The sequence below is a fragment of the Cavia porcellus genome, unplaced genomic scaffold (genome assembly GCF_034190915.1).
Source record: "Cavia porcellus strain 051 isolate PalLab524CR breed Dunkin Hartley unplaced genomic scaffold, mCavPor4.1 scaffold_4, whole genome shotgun sequence".
NCBI classification, from domain to species: domain Eukaryota; kingdom Metazoa; phylum Chordata; class Mammalia; order Rodentia; family Caviidae; genus Cavia; species Cavia porcellus.
The window spans coordinates 100,654,792-100,675,286 of record NW_026947487.1 but is presented as its reverse complement, the minus strand read 5'-3'; the positions used below and the strand labels follow the sequence as shown (position 1 = coordinate 100,675,286).

The 20,495-nt window shown below is 43.7% G+C and overlaps 1 protein-coding gene across 5 annotated transcripts in view; it reads right to left on the bottom strand.

Moving 5' to 3' along the window:
* Window positions 1-1,840: 1,840 nt before the first annotated feature.
* Slc7a6 (solute carrier family 7 member 6) overlaps window positions 1,841-20,495 on the bottom strand; it is a 30,561-nt gene continuing 11,906 nt past the window's right edge. For 3 of the 5 annotated variants that reach the window (XM_003471998.5, XM_013154811.3, XM_063247559.1), the window contains exons 3-10: window positions 11,075-11,200; window positions 8,642-8,786; window positions 7,839-7,962; window positions 7,372-7,475; window positions 5,635-5,731; window positions 4,726-4,875; window positions 4,430-4,613; window positions 1,841-4,044 (exon numbers count right to left, since the gene is read on the bottom strand). In XM_003471998.5, coding sequence (XP_003472046.2) covers window positions 3,950-4,044; window positions 4,430-4,613; window positions 4,726-4,875; window positions 5,635-5,731; window positions 7,372-7,475; window positions 7,839-7,962; window positions 8,642-8,786; window positions 11,075-11,200 — 1,025 coding nt within the window. In that variant the 3' untranslated portion in view covers window positions 1,841-3,949. The other 2 variants (XR_002791779.2, XM_063247560.1) reach the window with 2 other exon arrangements.

The following is a 20,495-nucleotide window of genomic DNA, read 5'->3' as shown; positions in this document are numbered from 1 at the left end:
CCTTTAGTTTGAGTATCAGGTGGTTTCCTACTATGCTTTCACCCAACAAAAAAGAGGGGCAGTAAGTGTGGCAAAAATTTCAGAATTAACCTTACTAAGGACTTAAGAGAGGAAAAAGGAAGCACATCCTGAACTTGGCTTTCTGTTTAAAATGTTTACTATTCATAGCACTCATCAAAATTATATCATCCCTTAGTGTCCATGAGTGACTGATTCCAGGATATCCTGTGAATACCAAATCCACAGATTCTAGTCCCTTGTATAAAATGATGTATTTTAACGTAAGCCTTGCACATCCTCTCTACACTTTGTCACCTCCAGATTACTTATAAAACCTAGTAAAATATTCAGTTTTCAATGAAAAAAAAAACTAGTAAAATATAAATGCTATGTAGTATTATATATGTATTGTTTGGGAAATAATGGCAAGAAGAAAACCTGTGTATGTGTAGTACAGATGCAATTTTATCCCAAGTATTTTCCATCCACAGTTGTTTCAATACAGGAATAAAACAGAACCAGTTTTGTTACCAGAACTTAAGTCTCTTAAGTCAGCAAATATTGTCTATTCCTATGCAAACCCCGCTGTGAGTTACCATCTATTTTTCTAACATTGTCCCATAGAACTTTCTGCAGGGATTTGCTTTATATCTACACTGTGCAATAGCCATTAGCTATATGGAGCTATCATTTGTAATCTGATCAGTACAACTGAGAACCAGTAATTTGTTGTTATTCAGGTTGACCTTGAACTCACCAGGTAACCCAGGCTGGCCATGAACTTGTAACATAGTCCTGCCTCAGCCTTCTGAGTGCTAGAATTAAGGGCATGTTCCACTATACCCAGCTTTTATTTCATTTTAATTCAGCTCCATGTGGGTGGTAGCTCATGGCAACTCAACCTCTGAGGTATGCTCTTGTTAGAATTTGTCACATGAGGAAACAAATTACACAAGGAGGTACCTTCTCACCTCTTTAAGATCCTCTATTACTCTGTCTTCAGCCATTCTTTCATTGTACCTCCATTTTGTAAACCTTTATCTACATTAGTTCCTATCTGCATGAAGTTATTAGCCAAATTCTAAGTATCCACAAAGGTACAATTCAGTGTTGGAAGTAACAGACAACAACAATGTCTCATACTAGTCATAGTTGTCTTTTCGTAGGCATAGAAACCAAAGATTAAAAACCACTCTGCCATTGTAAATCTCACTGCTATTATGTGTTCATTAGTTTTGCCAACATTAAAGGGCTGACACTTCACCAACTGCCAAATGCAAAAGGGTACAGACTGTACCACAGCAAAAGGGATTAACACACCAGGAGACTTGAGACAAAAACTTGGTGGGAATTAATTCTGCCATAAAGTTCACGTGCTTTAGGAGTCTGGCTTTCCTCCCATAAAAGGGCTCATGGGAGATGTCTTATCCAGCCCAAAGGCAAAGAATGCTGTTACCATCCAGTAACAAGAGATGACATGGCTCACTAAGCAAGTATTGGGGCACCTGTAGTGAGGCTTTGTTTCTCCTACAGTGAATCCCCTGGGGGGCAGCAAATTCCTGAGATTAGCTGGTTATTGGGAGAAGAATGCTATAGCCAGGGTCAGGGATCCTCAAAACCAACATATTACACTTTAAGGATTAGTTCCAGAAGAGCCTTGGGATGGATGCCAACTTGGCTCAGAAAGAAATCATGTTTATATAGTTTGAGCAAATTAGACTTTGCATAAGACTACTTGTCATCAAGTAAGAATTTGCTACATAAATCCCAAACCCATGACAATAGGAATGTCCCTCTTAAGTTCTCACAGATATATACCCTGAACCACAACCAACTGTGATCATGTTCCCCTAGATCTTTATTGAGCAAATATATGTCCAGGGTTGCTCCCTTGTCTGTGACAGGCCAGTCTGCTGATGAATGATCAGATGAAATTGCTTCATCACTGTTGATCAGTTCCAAAATATAAGGACAAATTGTCCAAGGAGTGTGCTAAGCGAGCAGGTTCTTCCAGGCTCAAGATGAACTGCTGCACAAGCAGTACAGCCATCCTGCCCAGGAAAGAAGGATCCACTAGGCCAAACCTGTTGTTCTGGCCTGACCCGATGGCCCAGCTTGAGCACCAAAAATAGTTGCTTTCACTCTTACAGTCAGTTGGCTGAACGTCCAAATTGAGGTTGAAGCAGCCTTCTCCTGGAGTCTTCACTGGTGTCCACAGGGAGAATATAAAAGTCCCACAAGTACCAAGCTCTTCCTGAGACTCCAGCCCCATCAAGGCTCTGGCAAGGGAAAGCCAGAAAAGGAGTACACTACTCCTGTAATTCACACGGAGGCAGCTAGGAGTAGCTAAGAGTGTAAACAAAGCCTGATACCCAGGACAGAAAAGAGGATACAGCCTGGCATGGGTTTTTCCAAAAAGGAAATAACTACTTCCAGCACCAGGGTAGGCTTGCTTGGGTCTACACAGCAGTCCCTCACATCCACCCGTACAGAGAAGAACAAGTATTTAATGACTTGCATCAGTGAGATGCTCTTCAACTCACTGACAGCTGATAAATGTCAGGTGATCCACCTGAATTCCAGAACATTATAGTACTCAGTGTTCATACCAGAAACCCAGAAATTTACTTTCTATCAACTAGAACAAAGACCTAACGTCTCAATAAAATAAAGGATTATCCTTTAAAATAGTATTACCAGACTTCTGACTCATAAATTTGTCCTTGTTGAACCTGAGTCAGGTGCTAGTAACATGTTAATCTATATACTAATGTGTAACAAGTATTTAATTTTTCAAAAATCCTTAAAGTTCACCTTTGAAGGTAAGACTCAACAGAAGATTGTATGAAACTCAGTACAAAATCTGTTGTCAGAATCATGTCTGTTTGAAGCCAGAAAGACTCAGTTTTGAGTACTTTGAATTTTTAAGCATAGCCTATTGCATTGAACACTAATCCTTTATAGAAGTCATGTTCCAGATGAACAAATAATGGAATACAGGAGTTTGAATTTGGTGGTAGCCTTAGCGTGCCCACTTAGTTGCAGAGCTGCTGTTTCTCAGCTGGGGCAGTGAGGTTTTTCCCAGCCTGTTTGAAGACCATGGCCTCCACTGAAGCACCAGGGTTCCAGCTATCAAGAGAGCAGTTGGGTGGCCAACACCAACTTACTATTGAGCCAGAAGCTTTCCTTCTTTCTTAAAGACTAAGCACAAATATGATCCAAGCAAATCCAGTCAGGCAGGCAGGGACCTCCTCAACGAGATGGGCAATCTATACAATGAGATCCTGTGCCTCTCTAAGCACAGAGATCCACAAATGAGAGATCAACCTTGAAAACACGCAGTGGGCACTGTTGAGAGCCTGAAAAGATTTCTTCCTATTTGTTTAATGCTGGAGTATGAGGTTCCAAGACAGATATTCCTCTTCCAGAATTTAGGAAATGATAGAAACACTGTTCCTATATTGGTTAAATAAATCTTTGCTGTCCATCCTTCTCAAAAAGCAAACAAAAGCATAAAACCCTGTCTGCAGAATTTTGAACCAGTGAAAGAAACAGTAGCATTGGAAGTCAGGTGAGCAGACCTGATCAGGGGAGAACTTCCCAAAAAAAGTATCCCCTGTGTAGACTCCTGGTTCAAACTTTCAATTGCTGTGAACCACCAACCCTACTCATTGGCTTAGCACTGCAACTTACAAGTATTTGCCAGGATTGCCCCTATCCACCAAGAGGAAAACTAACACTCCCCTGCTCCCAACCTCCCCTCCATCCTGAGCTCCCCATCTTCAGGCTGACCCCAAACCTGAGTATCCTCCCATAGCTTACCAATGAGCACTGGCCCTGAACCTTACAGAATGAGTCAATAAGCTTCTTTAATTCAGGTGTCTGGACTTTGATGTCTGAGCCACAAGTGGCCAGCCTTCCGGATCTTGGAGGATGTCACCTCTGGCCTCTAGTCAGTTTTCCTCTCGACCTTTCTCTCTTCGGTTACATCTAGCTCAGTCAGGACGCAAAAGCAAAGCTGTTGGGTGACTCTGGTGATAGTAGCTAAATGAAAATAGAGAAGTACATTTAACAATTGCCCCAACCTGAACACAGAAGGCTGCAAGCACATCACTGGTTCCCTTCCCACTTGTGTCTTGGACACCCTGAGGCTGGCTTCGCCCCTCAGCCCCAACAAGCCTGACTGTCCTTCATTCTATGCCCAGGTCATGTCTGAGGTATGACTGCTTGTCTTCTTGGGTAGATTACTCTGTCAGCAGGAAGTGCTTTGACCCCCAAACAGGACACAAAAGTTAGAACTAAAGTGATCATGTCAAGATCAAAAGAGAGGTCTAGCAGTCATCCTCTAGAAAATCATGAGCAGGGCAAATAATGTTGTTAGCCTCTGTGGGCACGCAACCAGTGAGTGACAGGGCAAGGAGAAGCTCACCCACGACTTTCCGAAGAAGCAGTGGCCTTCGGGACTCTGGCAGGTAAACACCCAAGAAGTAGACAGGAACTCCAGAGAGGGCGATTCCAATGCCAATGAGAGAATTGATGGTGTCACTGAAGAGAGGCACAATCACCAGAAACACGGAGCATATGCAGAACACGATGGGAAAAAAGAGGCTCAGCTGAAATGGAGGAGGAGTGAAATATTAAGTAGGGTGGGTGCAGGAACAGGACATGGACCAGAAAGTCCTTTTTGGAGAGGGCCCCCCTTCTGGTCTGTACAGAAGCACTAACCTTGAGAGGTCGGGGCCTTTCGGGCTCCTTATAGCGAAGGTAGAGCTGTCCAACAACAGAGAGGCCCACGAAGAACCAGTAGCTGAAGCTGAAGTAGTAGATGAGCAGGAAAACATCCTCCACAATGAGGTAGATGAGCGTCATAGTGCACTGTCAGGGAGAAGTGGAGGGTAGAGGAGGAGAACATGCTGGCACCAGCAGCCCACTCCGAGAGACTTTGTCAGCCAGCAGTCCGTCAGATCTGACGTGGCTTCACCAGGTTACCACAGGTTCTCAGTGAGCCTGGGCATTGGATAGGTCCAGTCCTCACGCTAACCTTCAAGTCAGCATCCCTCCCTCTTCTATACCAGTGCCTCCCTTCTTGTTGCAACCACTTCCATAACAAGGCTGACTCCTCCCCACTTCTGATGGCCATCAGGCAGCCCTCCACGCACCAACCTCAACATGAATCATACTGTGCCCCAGGAAATGCTCAGGCCTGGCACGCAAATGGAGGAAATGCTTCCAGAGCCATCGAATCATCTTAGGGCTTTAGATATGAAGAACAGCAAAATGGATCCACACCCTCTGGGGGAAAGGTTATGGCAGAACTTGCCTTTGAGAGTGGGAGAGCCGGGAATCGTAGAGGACAGACATCTGGGGCCACAGTGCTGGGACGAGGATAGGTTTGTTTAAACTTTAAGAACAGAATTCCTCCCTATCTTTTCTCCAAATTATCAACAAAGCATTCCAAACAGTCTGTTCTGCACAGACAAAAGAAAAGCTTGGTGGTACAATGCTTCCCTAGCATGCACTCCCCAGCACCACAGTAAAAATATGACAAACTATTTTTCATAGTAAAGCCTTTCTCAGTTCCCTGTTACAGTACAAATGAAAAGCCCTGCCCAGACTTCCCACAGCAGCGCTTACATTGAACAATAAAGCAGGGATGGGTGTAAAACGTTCAACGTGGATCATGGACAGAAGGTCTGGGAGATGGCCTTCACGGGAGCCCACAAAGAACAACCTGGAAGGATAAGAAACACGTTAGCAGAGTCCCTGTACTCAGCCACTTAGCCATGCTCCTCACTCAGACAAATTACACTAAAAAACTAAAAGACAATCTCTCAGGCTCTGTGCCTGCCCAGCCTATTACAACACTTGAAGATATCTCAACCCTCTTCAACGCCAGGCACCTCACCACTACCCAGGAACGCCCCACCCCACTGTTACCCACTGACACCCCAAGCCCTAACTGATGGAATTCACCATCCTCCACATTCTCACTTCTCTCAGCTACAGATGCTGAACCCTGCCACCATTCCTGGCATCCCAATCCATCTCGCCAGGTGTATTCCCATTCAGCCATCCCACAAATTCACATAACATAACCTTCCACTTTTCACAGAAGGTCCTCCAGAGGCTACGGTGCAGCTCAGTGGAAGAGCAGTTGCCTACCATGTGTGAGGGCCTGAGTGTCAGTTCCCAGAATGGTAGAAAGAAAACAAAGGAAAGAAGAGAAGGAGAAAGAGAAGAATGGAGAGAAGCAGGGAAGGGGAAAAAAGAGCAGCCATATATACTCTTATACATGGCAAGTTCAAAACCAGCCTGAACTATATAGTGAGACTTGTTTCAAAAAGACCAAAAAACAAAACAAAACAAAAAATGGTATCAGGGGCTAAGGATTGAGTTTAGCAGTATAAGCACTTGACTGGAAAGCACTAGGTCATGAGTTCAATCCCTGGTTCCAAAAAAAAAAAGTCAATTATAGGGCCTGGGATTAGCTTAGTGGCATAAGTGCCTGCCTGACAAATGCAAAGTCATGAGCTTGCAACCCTGGTATCACCAAAAAAAAAGGTATCCCAGAAATCATGTGAATAGTTTCAGAGGGAAAATATATCTCTTCTTCAGTGATCTTGTAGGATAAGGACTAAAAACAAGGGGCTGGAGATACAGTACCTGGCAAGCATGAGGTAGTGAGTTCAATTCCTGGTACCCAAAAAAAAAGGACTAAACACAGGCTAAAAAGCACCCTTATTAATATTTTTCAAGTAATACAAACCAAGGTATAAGAGTAAATGAAAGGAAGTTAAAATGTAGACTACTGACTCAAGAAGCACACCCAGACTGCCTAGCCTTGTAGTGGAGCACACAGTAAGCGCATGCAAGGCCCTGGGTTCAGCCCCCAGCACAGGACACACACTAAGAAAATACAGCAAGAGGAAAGGGGAGATGGAAAAGCTGTTCTGGAAGTGAAATAAGAGAAGCTTGAGGAGAGCTATTTCCAGAGAAATACCCACCAAAGAGGGCTCTGCACAGACAGGAGAGCAGGAGCCTACTTTTTTGCCTCAGTGTTTCCTGTGAAGTCAGGGACTGAGTCATCCTACTCACAGTACTGGTACCTAGTGCACACCAAGTGCTCAGTTGTGTAAGAAGCTACAGCAAAACTCACCAGAATCCTAAAACCTGGAGACTTTCAGGCCACTACTACAAGCTGTTGCCTTCCTCCTTTATACCCTTTACAATCTGTGTTCATGTACTTACAGAAAGGCAAACACATAAACATACACACACACAGGGAGGGAGAAGGGAGAAGAGAAGCGCTTATGCCCCGAGTGCCAGAGAATTAAATATTGGTCTATTATCAGTGAAGCAGAGATACAGTACCTTGATGAAGCAAAAATAGATGCATTGAGGCCCCCAAAGCAAGACAGGGCAACAGCAATGGGGATGATCCAGCTGAACATCCCAAATGTCTGGTCAGCAAATGTCTGAGGAGAGAGCACAGCATACAGTCAACCCAGGTCAAGGAGTCCTTTTCTTCTTGAGACAGGGTCTCACTTTGTAATGCAAGCTGGACTTAGAACTTACTATTTGGCCAAGACTAGTCTCGAACTCACAACAATCCTCCTGCCTCAGCCCACCAAGTGCTGGCATTATACCACACCTAGCAGGACAAAGATTTCTATTCTTCCTGCATCTATACTCTTAGAACAAACACAGCCACTACCCGAGGAGCCTACCCATGACCTAGACCCTTGTCCTCCAGGGTTGCAAAGGTTGCAGAGACTGGGCCATTCAGGGGGGCTGAGTATCATGAAATGATGCACAAACGAGGATCCCAAGAGACTCACCACAGCTACCGCATCGCTGTTAAGGACATCTGAAATGCTCATCACTGAGTAATAGGCCACATTGGTCAGGATGTAGATCAGCGTCACAACCGGCATAGAGATACCAATAGCCAAGGGCAAATTTCTGTCAGAACAAGTAACAAATCAGCCTCTCCTGGGGATCACAGTTCATCAAGTTCCATCAAAATTTTCCTAACACTTAACAGTTCACTGGTCTCCAGGTCTTTAACACAAGACCATCATCCTCTTACAGGCTAGGAGAGGTATGTATCCCACACCCCTGGGTTCTTCCTACTAAACTAGAAAGACACTTTCCCCTCTGAAGATAGCTTATAACCAACACTTAATTCTCGCCATGGTAGGGCCAAATTGTCCCACTGAGTTTCATAATTCTGCTGCATCTACGCTAGCAAGACAAATGTAAAGATCTCTGGGGACTAGAAGCCAGGCTGGGGACCCAGCTGGCCAGAAGCAGCTCGGGTTCCACTGGGTACATACAGTCTCAGGACCACAGTGCAAGGTCCTGACACCTCAGCCCCAGCTGGGTTGCTGCTGCCCATAGAAGACCTCTCCTCTGGGAAGGACCCTGAGGACCCTCCGTTGTGAACATGAGGAAAGCCAAGGACTTTCCCACCTTCCTTCACTCCCACCCTTGCCCCCCTTCCCTCTTAAGTAGAGAAGAGGGAGTAGGGAGAAAAATGGGGTGAGAGGCAGAGGGAGGAGGTGTGGTAGGGTGTGAGCCTGCCCACCATCAGCAGGAGTTCCAGCCAAGGTGGGGAATGAGAGTGTGATCTGGCCTTTACCTTTCTGGGTTTTTGATTTCTTCTGTTACAAAATTAAGGGTGTCCCAACCTGAGTATGAGAAGAGGGCAGACTCCAGGGCAAGAGAGAGGTTTCCCACATTCCACAAGGAACCCTCAAAGGCATCTTGAAAGTGCTCAGAGTGTCCTGTGGGGGCGAAATTGGGGGGGGGGTTCAAGGAGAAGGAAGAGGTCAAAGGAGAAGCAGGAAGATGAAAAAAGTAAAAGAAGACAGAAGACAAGGAAGGGCAAGAAAAGAAAGACAAAAACAACAGGGCAAGGAGAGGGGAAAAAAAGTCATTTAATACCAAAAGAACAACCATCATCAATTCCCTGCACCTGAGCCCTCCCGCCATTCCCTTGGGAAAGTTAACAGGCTTTAGTGAATCTAGACAACAGTCGAAAGACAAATGCATTCCTGTCTGCCCTCAGATGTGACAACAATTCTTCCTGCAACACACCTCACAGCAGGCCACAGCTCTTCTACCTTTCTTTCCCCCATACTGGAGATTAAACCCAGGGCCTTCTCACTGAGCTACAGCCCCAACCCTGTCCATCCATCTGTTTAGAGACAGGGTCTCACTAAATTGCCCAGGTTAGACTCAAACTTGTGATCCTCCTGCCCCTTCCTCCCCAAGTGCTGGGATTACAGGCATACGCCACCACATCCAACTTCCACCTATTTTTTACAACACCATAAGCTGTTTCAATAAAGGATTCATTTTCCATTTACAATCAGGCTTTCCTGCAGAAAGTCTTGGCCCACATCACGGCACATCTTGGTCACTTAGGTTTATCAGTCTCATGAAGGGCACTCTGTTGCTTTACTTGCAGTAGCTTAGGAAACTGCAAACTACAGAAAAACTGAAGTATTCTTATCTCTCACTGAGCTCCTCGGACCCTCCAAGGGAACTAAGACACCTGTCATTCTCCTTAGAAGACTCTGGAGACTGCAGACCTGAAACTCCATGGGGCAGCACCTAGCTGCCAGGAAACAGACCTTCTGGACACACTGGGTGATTTTTGTTTGCTTGTTTATTTAAGGGAGGGAAAGTCCTAGGAAATTAAACCCAAGACCTGTACACCACAGCTCTTTTTTATTTTTTTAACTAGAGCCAGGGTTTCACTAAGTTGTTAAAAGCTGCCTACGCCGAACTCAAACTTGTGATCCTCTTGCCTCAGCCTCCCAAATGCTGAGGTTACAGATGTGTGTTATTATGCCTGGCTAAGACTCAGATTCTTAAGCACACTTGTCATCATCACCCCCTGGGGAGCGCTTAGACCCAATTCTTAAGTGGCAAAAAAGGAATGCATGCAGCAAGAAAACGAAAAGTACAGACTCCATCAGCCAGCGTGATAGTCACTGGACAGAACAGTGGTTTCCTGAGGCACAGATACTGAAGGAAGGGTTACTCAACAACCCAATTTAATTCTAAGACGCTCCCAAGACTCCAAGGACACCCAGAGGGCTGGCTACACTTACTTAGCACGAGTGCACAAAGGTTCTAGACCAACTGCCCAAGAATCACCCAGAGCGCTTGCTAAAGCACAGCTTCGGGGTGAGGGTGTGTGTGTAACTCAGTGAAAAAGTATTTGCCTAGCATGGATGAGGCCCTGGCTTCAATTCCCAGCACCTCAGGGAAAAAAAGCACAGCTTTTTAGACTTCAACTAAACCAGCATGTGACCAGGTAGGTCTCACCTTCCCAGGTGATTATAAACATACTCTGTTGTTAAATGAGGGAAATGCCCTTGGTTAAAGATTCCCTAGGACTTCAAGGACTCAGAAGTTCTTGTTACCCTTATACTACCAATCTGCAGGAATGAAAAGCTTTTGAAAGCCAACATGCTGGAAGGATAGTACCAGTTTCACAATATTTCTAGCATTTTGTTTCAAGTTGACTTTGGAAGGAAATGCTGAACCCAAGTCCAGATGAAAAGTAGACTATAAAATAACCACCCATTTCTACATCCTACCTCCCTCCAGAACACACACACACACACACACACACACACACACACACACACACCCTGCTGCCCCTCTATAGGAGGCTCAAGGGGTCAAGTTTTTCTATTTGCTGCCTGGCAGTCACAGACCAACACCAGCAACCACTGTAACCCCCAGATGACTTCTAGGACCCAATTATGACCCAAGTTTCAAGAGCTCATATGCCCTTGGCTGGCTTCCTGCAATGATCTCAGCCACCACAGAAGGAAAGGCCCCTGAAGGAGGGATGACATTGTCCAGTTGACCAGGCCAACATGGCCCACAAAGCCCACAGAGAAATGCATGGCCATCTCTTGCACCCACTGATACATTCCAACACGTACACAGGAAGAACTAAGCAGTAAACTAGTGAAGTCCCCACATCCTCCTCAGGAAATCAGAATCACTCTTGGGGATATCCACCCTTCTTCCCACCTTGGGCCCCTCTTACCCTGGCACAGTTTAACAACGCCCATGATAATGATGGCAATGAGCGCTAGGACCTTGGCGTAAGTGAATGTGTCCTGTACTCGTGTGCCCCACTTGACATAGGCACAGTTCACAAATGTCAGCAGACCTAGAAGGAAAACCATAAAGTCACTGGCAGGCTTGAGCTGAGGACACAGAGTCCCATCCTCTGTTTATAGAAAATACCATTTCTATGCTTTCTGTCTAAGGTAGAGGGAATAATGGGCCAGTGAGAACCATCTGGGAAAATCTGCTCTAGCTAATGGCACCCATGGACATCTTAACACTACTGATGTTCAAAACTATTCTGAACGCCAGACTCACTTTTGGAAATTGTCCCCAGACTCAAGAATGACTGACCTCATCACACCCACTCTTCCCACCCGCACTCCTGAGATTTCAAACTATGCAAAGCACAAGGACCTCTATGGCCACATCAGATAGTCAGGACAAGAAATACCCATAAAGCTGAGTGAGGTCGCACATGACTATAACCCCAGCATTCCAGGAGGCTGAGGCAGTTTGAGCCCAGTCTTGGTAACTTAGTGACTTAGTTAAAGAGACCCTAAATTTCAAAATAAAAAGTTAAAAAAGATCTGGGGATGTAGCTCAGTGTGAAAGCAATCAATCCCTGATAGCACAAGGGGGTGGGTTTGGGGGAGAGGGAGATAGAGGGAGGAAGGAATGAGGTAAATGTGAATACATGTGACAGGCCATGTAGGAACTAGAAAGACAATGTTTTGTGTATAAATGTTAAAAAAAAAAAGCCAGTTATATACCTGAAAATCTCATAGACATTATCTCCAATCATGTCTCACCAACCCCACAATGCAGATAGGCCTCTTCACATTTTATAGTTGAAGAAACTGAGGCCAAGAGAAGCTAATCTCCATTCTCAAGCCCACATTCCCAAGCCCAAACGACTGGCCCACTGCATTTCTGTTCATGCCACCCAATTCTCAGCGAGGGCCGCAGAGAAGTGATTCCTCCCAAGGCTGTCTTTAAAGCCCAGCTCCTCGCTTACCTCACTCAGCTGGCGTCCTGTGCTGAGGCACAAGTACTTTTTGAACCCCAGTACTGATTACATTTTTCTCTTTCTCTTGCTACATCTCCAGAGTTTTATTTTTTATTTTGAACCGGGAGTTTATAAGTTACTAATTAGCCAAGGCTAGGCTCAAACTCTACAATCTTACTGCCTCACTTTCCCTAAGTGCTTGAGATTATAGGTATATGCGACCATGCCCACCAAAGTCCTAGCACTTTGCTTCTTTTTTTTTTTTTTTTTTTAGCACTTTGCTTCTGCTTAAAAAAAGATCTGCTTTAATCTATAGGGATCAAAGGGTGAGGCTTGGGAAGAAGGGATACAGTGTCATCTCTAACTGTCCCTAGCCTCTAACCAGAGAACTTTATGCAGACGTCATATGCTATCACAAAGTCTTTCAGAGCCTTCCAAAAACTAAAGGAGAGACTGGCTGCTACATTTGGAGAATGTCTTAGTTACTTTTCTCATTTTTGAGACAAAACACTCAAAGCTAACGGAGAAAAAGTTTGTTCAGCTCACAGTCAGCAGTGTTTTCAGTCCATAATCAGCTGGTTCCAAGCCAGGGTAGCATCTCAGAGGAGAAACAATTCATGGAGGGCACAAGGTAACAAAGCAACAAGTAACAACCCCAGCTCTTTCTATCCCTTATATTCTACCCAGGCTGCCTAGGGCAGACAACACACACCCTTAATCCTAGAGCCCATTTTCCTGACACTGCATCATGAGTCAACTCCAGCACCACATACTCTAGATCCAGCCACCACTGAAAGAGCCCTACCAATGACCACATGACCACATGACCACAAAAGACACAAGCCATAACGGAGAAAATCTTCAAAGGAGCCAAGGAATGGAGCTAGATAATGGAAGTGGGTGTTGTTGGCGGCTACAGCAATGGAAAGAAGGGAGGACATTAATTTTATGCACATATCAGGCATGACTAAGGAAAGGCATGCTTGTAAAATCCTAGCTACTTGGGAGGCAGAAGCATCTCAGCCTGGGCAATTTAGCAAGACTGTGTCTCAAAATAAAAAATAAAGCTAGGCATGGTGGCACACATCTATAATTCTAGCAAAAAGCTGAAAAGGGAGGATCAGCATGCATTTGCAGCCAGGTTGGGCTACATAGTGAATTCAAGGACAACTTGAACTACATAGCCAGACCTTGTCTTGAAAAACAAACAAACAAAAAATGTTATTTATTTAACTGGGTGGGTTTTTTTTGTTTTTGTTTGTTTGTTTGTTTTGTTTTGTTTTTGCTTTATTTTGTTTTGTTTTGATTTTTAGGAGACAGGGTCTGTCTCCCTAAACAGTACAGGCTGGCCTTAAACGCATATATTTATTTAGTTATTTAGTTTTGTTTTTATTTGCCTTAAACTCACTTATTTATTTTTTTAGTTTTGTTTTTATTTTTGATATTGAGGATCGAACTCACGTCCTCGTGCTTGCCTGGCAGATGGTTATGTTGCTGAGTTAAATCCTCAGTCCTCTTAAAATAAGTTATGTAGCCCAGGCTAGCATTGAACTTACAGCACTCCTCCTGCCTCAGCCAAAAAATAGTGTTTTAAAAGGATGCAGATTCCAGTTAATGTAAAGGTCCTGGGTTTAATCCCCAAGAATGCAAAAAAGAAAGAGAGAGAGAGAGAGAGAGAGAGAGAGAGAAATTCTGCCTGCCTCCAACACCCATTTCCAATGTCTATCTTAGCCCCTACTCTCTCTGAAATCCTTCTCCAAACATACCCACCAGCCTCCCTGAGTTCCCACTCCTCTGAGTCCCACAGCATCCCCATTTTGCAGACAGTTAGTGTCTAATGTTCTGATCGAGTGGAGATCTGTCTCAAGTAGGTCTCTTCCTTAGGTGTTTCAGTCTTGCTTCCCTAAGATCACAAATTTTAGAGGGAAACAAAAGCATATGGTGTGCTGCTCTTAAACTTATCACCAAGCAACGAGGGGAACTGAAGAACTCTGGTTAGAATCAAGGTGGCAGTGGCTTTCATTTACAGTCAATTGTCTGGGGCAAAGAAACTGTCAGAACAACGGAACTTTCTCTACTCAAAAGAAGAGTACCAGTCAGCTGTGGGGAAAAAAAAAAAAAAAAAAAAACACCACATACAGCAGAACGGCCTTCACATACTTCAGGAGCTTTAGTCCATACTCTGGCAAATAGCACCACAGGTCCTCACTAGTCGATCCTATGAGGTGGGGGCTGGCAGCACAGTGGCCAAGGGGGAGGGGAGAGGAATCCCAAAGGAATGCATGCTACTGGGAGGTCTTCCCAGTGGCCTGCCCTGCTAATTTAAGTTCTATACGGGCTGAGCCAACACAGGTTGTTAAGAGCCACCAGTAATCCTTTGTTCAGTATAGTCAGCTATTCTAAGGTATTTTTCCAGTCTTTTCTTGGGAATTGCATGCCTTCCTCCAGCGTGACAGGTCAAGCCAGATTTTGAACCAAAAGCTGAGATTGTTTCTCCCAGAAAAGTGGAGTTGAAATACCTAGAGACAAATCAATCTAATAGTAGAAGGCTACTCTAAGAGTCAGGAGCCAGGGCAAGTCAAAGAACATACAAGGGCTTACAGGAAGAGAAACCACAAACAGGCAGTGGAAGGAAGTAGGGCGACAAAAAAAAGAAGCAAGAGAAAAAGCTTGGCAAGGATAATGCAATATAGAGAAAACAGACAGAAAGGGAGGAGAGGGCAAATGAAGGAGGGAGGGAAGGAGAGAGGAGAACAGGCAAAGAGAAGGAGAAGGGAACAAGTAGAGAGAGACAAAAAGATGGACATCCACATGGAGAGAAGAGACTGACAATATCCTGGTTGTGTGTGTAGCCGTGAAACATGGAAGAGACTGACACACTCTCAGCCCTACAGGTGATAGAATTGTGGCGCGGCTGAAAAGATACGTATGAAATATAAATAACCTTTATTTTAAGAATGTGGGGAGAGATCCCCCGACCCACTGGGGTCCAGCATTCTCTTCCCAGGGGTGGCGATCTCTCCATTGGACACGTGGAATGGGGGCATACCTGTAGCTTAGGTTTGGGGTGAAGCCTATGGGGCATTAGGGATGCACAGGTAGCCCATTGGTATTCATTTCACGCCAGAGGCAAATTCCTAGGGGCGGGGAAGACAGAGCTCCTCGGTTTTGCCTCTAAGGCTTTAAGGGCTACATTGTCCTGTCTAGGCCAAAATCCTTTCAACTGGCAGGACCCCACTTCTACTCCTTCCCTCCATCCTACTGCAAATTTTCTGCACAATTGTTCCTCTCTGCACTCAAGGAAATATGGAACACAGTAGAAATTCAATGACAGTGTGCTGACCTAATGAATGAATGCCACTCCTCTTGGAAGTCCCTATAAGGCCTGATTAAAAGAGCAGCTGGCAGGATACAAAAGTACTTGGCTGGTGAGGCTGCCTCTGGAGAGGAAGATTAAAGATCTGGATCTGGAGAGGGGAGGAGCCTTGTTCCATGGAATACCCTTTTATACTTCTGACTTAATCACCATGCACGTATGCTTTTTTTCTCAGTAACAGCAATTAATTATCCTTAGTTCCACAATTACAGAATACATATGAACACAGTGCACCTTTAGGATGGAGAAGCTCTCTGACATTTTGGGTCACATAAATCTTCATTGTGCTGGGCTGTTTGTGCGCGGTAAGATGTTCAGCAGCACCCCCGCCTCCACCCACCTGATGTCAACAGCACTACCTCCTAGGCATATGTCAACAAAAATACCTCCAGACATTGCCAAATGTCTCCTGGAAGACAAATTCACATTCATTTGAGAACCAATACTGTAGGACAGGAAGTAGGTAAGACAGCCTGAAATCCCAAAATAGCCGCTTGAATCTCCCTGCTTGTGTAATCTGAGATGGGGTGGTATGCAGCTCAAAAGCCAGGATCTGAAGCAGCAATGCTTCAAGGGCCAAGAAAGGAATACAGATAGGCAAAGGCAAGAAAGTCTGGGCATAAAACAAGAGGAAAGGGGCCTGGGATTTAGCTCAGTGGCACAGGGCCTGCCTGCCAAGCACAAGGTCGTGAGTTCAAACCAAAAAAAACAAAAAAACAAAAAAACAAAAAACCCAAGAGGAAGCAGAGGTAATCTGTAATAGACAGGGAGACTACACTCCATTTAAAGGGAGTAACAGTGTAGGAAAAATGATCTTCTGAACCCTAGCCAAAGTAACTTCATTTTAACTTGGCATGGTAGCACATGCCTGTAATTCCAGCACTTTGGAGGTTGCAGGAGGATCACCATGAGTTCGAGGACATCCTAGGCTACATAGTGAGTTCAAGGCCAGCCTGGACTGTACAGTAAGACCCTGTCTCAAAAAAAAACACCTCAAAAATCAAAACAAGAGGCCAGGGATGTAGTTCAGCAGCACAGCACCTGCCTGGAAAGCACAAGATCCTGAGTCAATTACTGGTACCCCAAAAAAAAAAGCCAAAGTAACTCCGTTTTGTAGTGAGAAAGCAGGTGCCAAGCACTAGGCTTAGTGCTTACATCTTAGTGCTGACATCTGTTGAGTTCCAGCTGAGGATGGAAGGGGAACAGAGTACATATGAGTACACATGATTTTTCCCAAGGATTTTCCTTATCCTTTAATTAAAACCAAACAAAAGCAATAGCTTAGCAAAGGAGGGGTGGCAACTTCAGTACTGCTGCAGCCCACTACTGTGTAAGTAACTCCTGATAACTCGTTTTACTTGTCATGTTAGACATCTGAGTCATTCTTCAGACCTTTCGGTTCTGAAGCAGATGTTTCTTTTACATCTCTCTGGGAAAATTTTTTATGTTGTTGTTATTTGAAGATAGGGTCTCAATATGTAGTTTCAGCTGGCCTTGAACTCTCAGTGACCCTCCTGCCTCAGCCTCCTGAGTAATAGGATTACAGCATGTACCACCAGACCCGACTTCTCTGAGGAACAGACAAGCTACTGAAATCCAGCTGATTGCAACGGGCAGGAAATTGGGTACAAGGTTACCACAGACATTGGTTTTCCAAGAGAAAGGGTAAGCCCTGATTTCTGAAATGTTGGCAACTAATCAAAAATTATTTAAAACGCTATATAGAGGACTAGGATATAGCTCAGAGGTAAAGTGCTTGTCTACTAAGCATGGTGTAAAGCAATCAATACCCAGTCCTGCAAAACAAAACAAAACAGACTAAAATACCACGCAGGTCTTACACATCCATCTGTGGGCCAATTTTAGCCTCTGCCCTAGATTTATTACACATAGACTTCCTGGGCTCTCTATTCTTTTTTTTTTTTTTTGGTGCCAGGGATCAAAATCATGACCTCGCATTTGCCAAGCAGGCATTTAGACTGCTGAGCTAAACCCCTGGCCTTGGGATCTCTATTCTAAATAGAATTTTAATATATCCTCTCAGGTAACTTCTTCATGCAGTCTTCCAACCAACAAGCTGAACAACTCTTTTTTTTTTAATGATTTAAGATACCTTTAATTCATTTCAAAAACATGTACAGTCATTATTTCCAATTAAAAAGAGTATTACACTTTAACAATACTGTGAGTTGGATGTGGTGCTAAGGATTACATGCCTATAATGTCAGCATCTGGGAGGCTGAGGCAGGAGGACTAACACAAGTTCAAGGACATCCTGGGCTACAAAATGAGGTTCAGGCCAGTCTGAACTACATAGCGAGCCTCTATCTCAAAAAATAAGTAAATAAAAACTTTTTAAAAATAAAGATACTGTGAATTCATTTATTTTCACAGATATTTAAGTAAGCCTCAGAGAAAATACTAGGGGCAAATATAAAGATCTGTTTGTGGCTGGAGTCAGTGGTGAAGAACGTACTGCATGTGAGAATCTGAGTTCAATTCTCTATATAAAAAAGAATGTTTGTCTTTAAAAATTCATCTAATCAAGGAATTTATAGGTATCTTCCAGACTAACTTCATTCTCTCATCCTTCCCACACCCCACCCTGGATTCACTGAAAATCTTTGTTTTTTATTCCCCCCTAATTATGACTAACTGGTTTTTCCCATGTAATATCTCAAGATCAGGCTGCTTTCACTGCCACTCGAATGCAATGGAACCACCTCCCAGCATACCCCAGCTCTTTTCACATCTTGACTCCAGGACCTATATTCATTCCAAAAAAGCAAAATACAGTAAGCCAAACAAAAAGCCTACTCAGGTAAGAAGGAACATGGGGGCTGGGGACTTAGCTCATTGGCACAGTGCCTGCCTGGCAGGTGTGAAGTCATGGATTCAATTCCCAGTACCAAAAAAAAAGGAACGTGGTTTTGTGAACTGGTCCTATTCTGAAAAGTTCTTGACTTTAGATTTGCTTACTATAAAAAAAAAAAAAACTAAGCTTCTGGGATAGGAGTTTACAGGAATTCCAGTGCTGGGCATGTGGCCCACACCTGTAATTCCAGCACTTGGAGGCTGAGGCAGGAGGATCACTCCAAGTTTGAGGTCAACCTCAGGTACATAGTGAGTTCAAGGTCACCCTGAGCTACCACATAGTGAGACTCTGTCTAGTAAACAAACAAATGAGGATAACAAAAACCTCCATAAAAGTATGTATCAAATGAAAGGATGCCAGGAAATGCATTTCAAATAGGTGAGGTCACTCTTTCAATTAAAAGATCAGTTTCTGGTATGGGGATGGACTTCCTAAGCAAAAAAAAAAAAAAGGAAAAATTTAACAAGTACAAATCTTCTGTGTATGAAAAATTGTATGTAACCAGTTCCCTTTGATTTGTTTGTGCTTTGAATTCCCTGTAAGACTATCATAGACACTATCAACACAGGCATTATTAGATGCCCAAATGGAGCACAAACTCACAAAATCTTCTAAAAGACAACTGGACAACAAGCAGCAGTATGTTTCCTTAGACACAAGGATACCCCTTGTATAATTCTTCCCTAAAAAAATATGTAGACACTCTAAAATGATTTGTATATGAAGATCATCCCAACAGCATTATTTACAATAACATTATAAAGTACTTACTGTATATCAGGCAGAGAGAACTATATATGTGGTTGTTTCTACCTCACAACAATCTTTTCAGCGGGGCACTGTAAATAACCTTATTTTGCAAATAAGAAAGCAAAGGCACCAGTTAACTAACTCCCCATGGTCAATATCTAGTCAATGGTAAAGCTAGATATCAAACCCAATCCAGCACCAGAATCTGTGATCTTATATTATACTGCCTGGAATACCTATGTATCCCTAAACTTAAAAGGCAGTGTACATCCCAGCACTTGAGAGCCTCATGCAGAGATCACAAGTTCCAGTCCAGCTGGGCTACACAGCAGACCCTGTCTGAAACAAAACAAAGCAAAACTAAACTAAATATAAACCACAGAGTATGGCTTATAAAAAAAAAAAAGGATAAGATACATGTAGGCATGGTGGTGCTCATCTGTAACCCCAACACTTTCGAAAGCTGAGGAGGAAGATTAGAAGATTACAAGCTCAAGTCGAGACTGGACAATTCAAGATTCTGCAAGATCCTGTCTCAAAATAAAAATTAAAAAAGATTTGGAGATCTAGTTCAACCTGGGTTCAATTTCCAGAAGGGGGATGGGAAGAATGCAGTTGAGTGGTAAATTACCCTTGGATCTGATCCCCTGTACCACCAATAAAAAAAAAAAGAAAAAAGAAAAACAAAGATACACACAGGAAAAAAACAAAACAAAACAAAAAAAACCTGCAAGGTACCACTAGGATAGTAACAACAGTTCTCTGGGATGTAAAATTAGAGAAAATTTCAATTTTCAAAAAAAAACTTTTTTTGAGATAGGGTCCTACCACATAGCCCAGGCAGTCCTTGAACTCTAAGTGATCCTTTTGCTTCAGCCTCTCCAGTGATGGTATTATAGGCCTGAATCATCATGCCTGGCCTCTTTCTTTCTCTTTATTTCTTCTTAATGGGGGTTGCACCCAGGAATACTCTACTACTAAGTAATCTTCCCTGTCTTTTTTCTTTTTTCTTTTGGACAAGCTGAGGTTGATCTTGTGATCCTCCTGCCTCAGCCTCGTGAATGCTAGGATTACAGACATATACCACCCAGCTTTTAAAAAATGTTTTTGAGGGGCTAGAAATTTAGCTCAGCGGCATAAGTGCCTGCCTTGCAAGCACGTGGTCATGAGTTTGATCCCTGGTACTGATAAAAAAAAAAAAAAAAAAAACCGTTTTTGAGTAATATTTTATAAGGACAGGCTAGATGACTCACATCTGTAATCCTGGTGCTTGGGAAGCTGAGGCAAGAAAATCACACAAGTTTGAAACCAGCCTAGACTACATAGTGACTTCAAGGCCAGCCTGAACTATATAACAAAACCCTGTCTCAAAAGAACCCATCTAAATT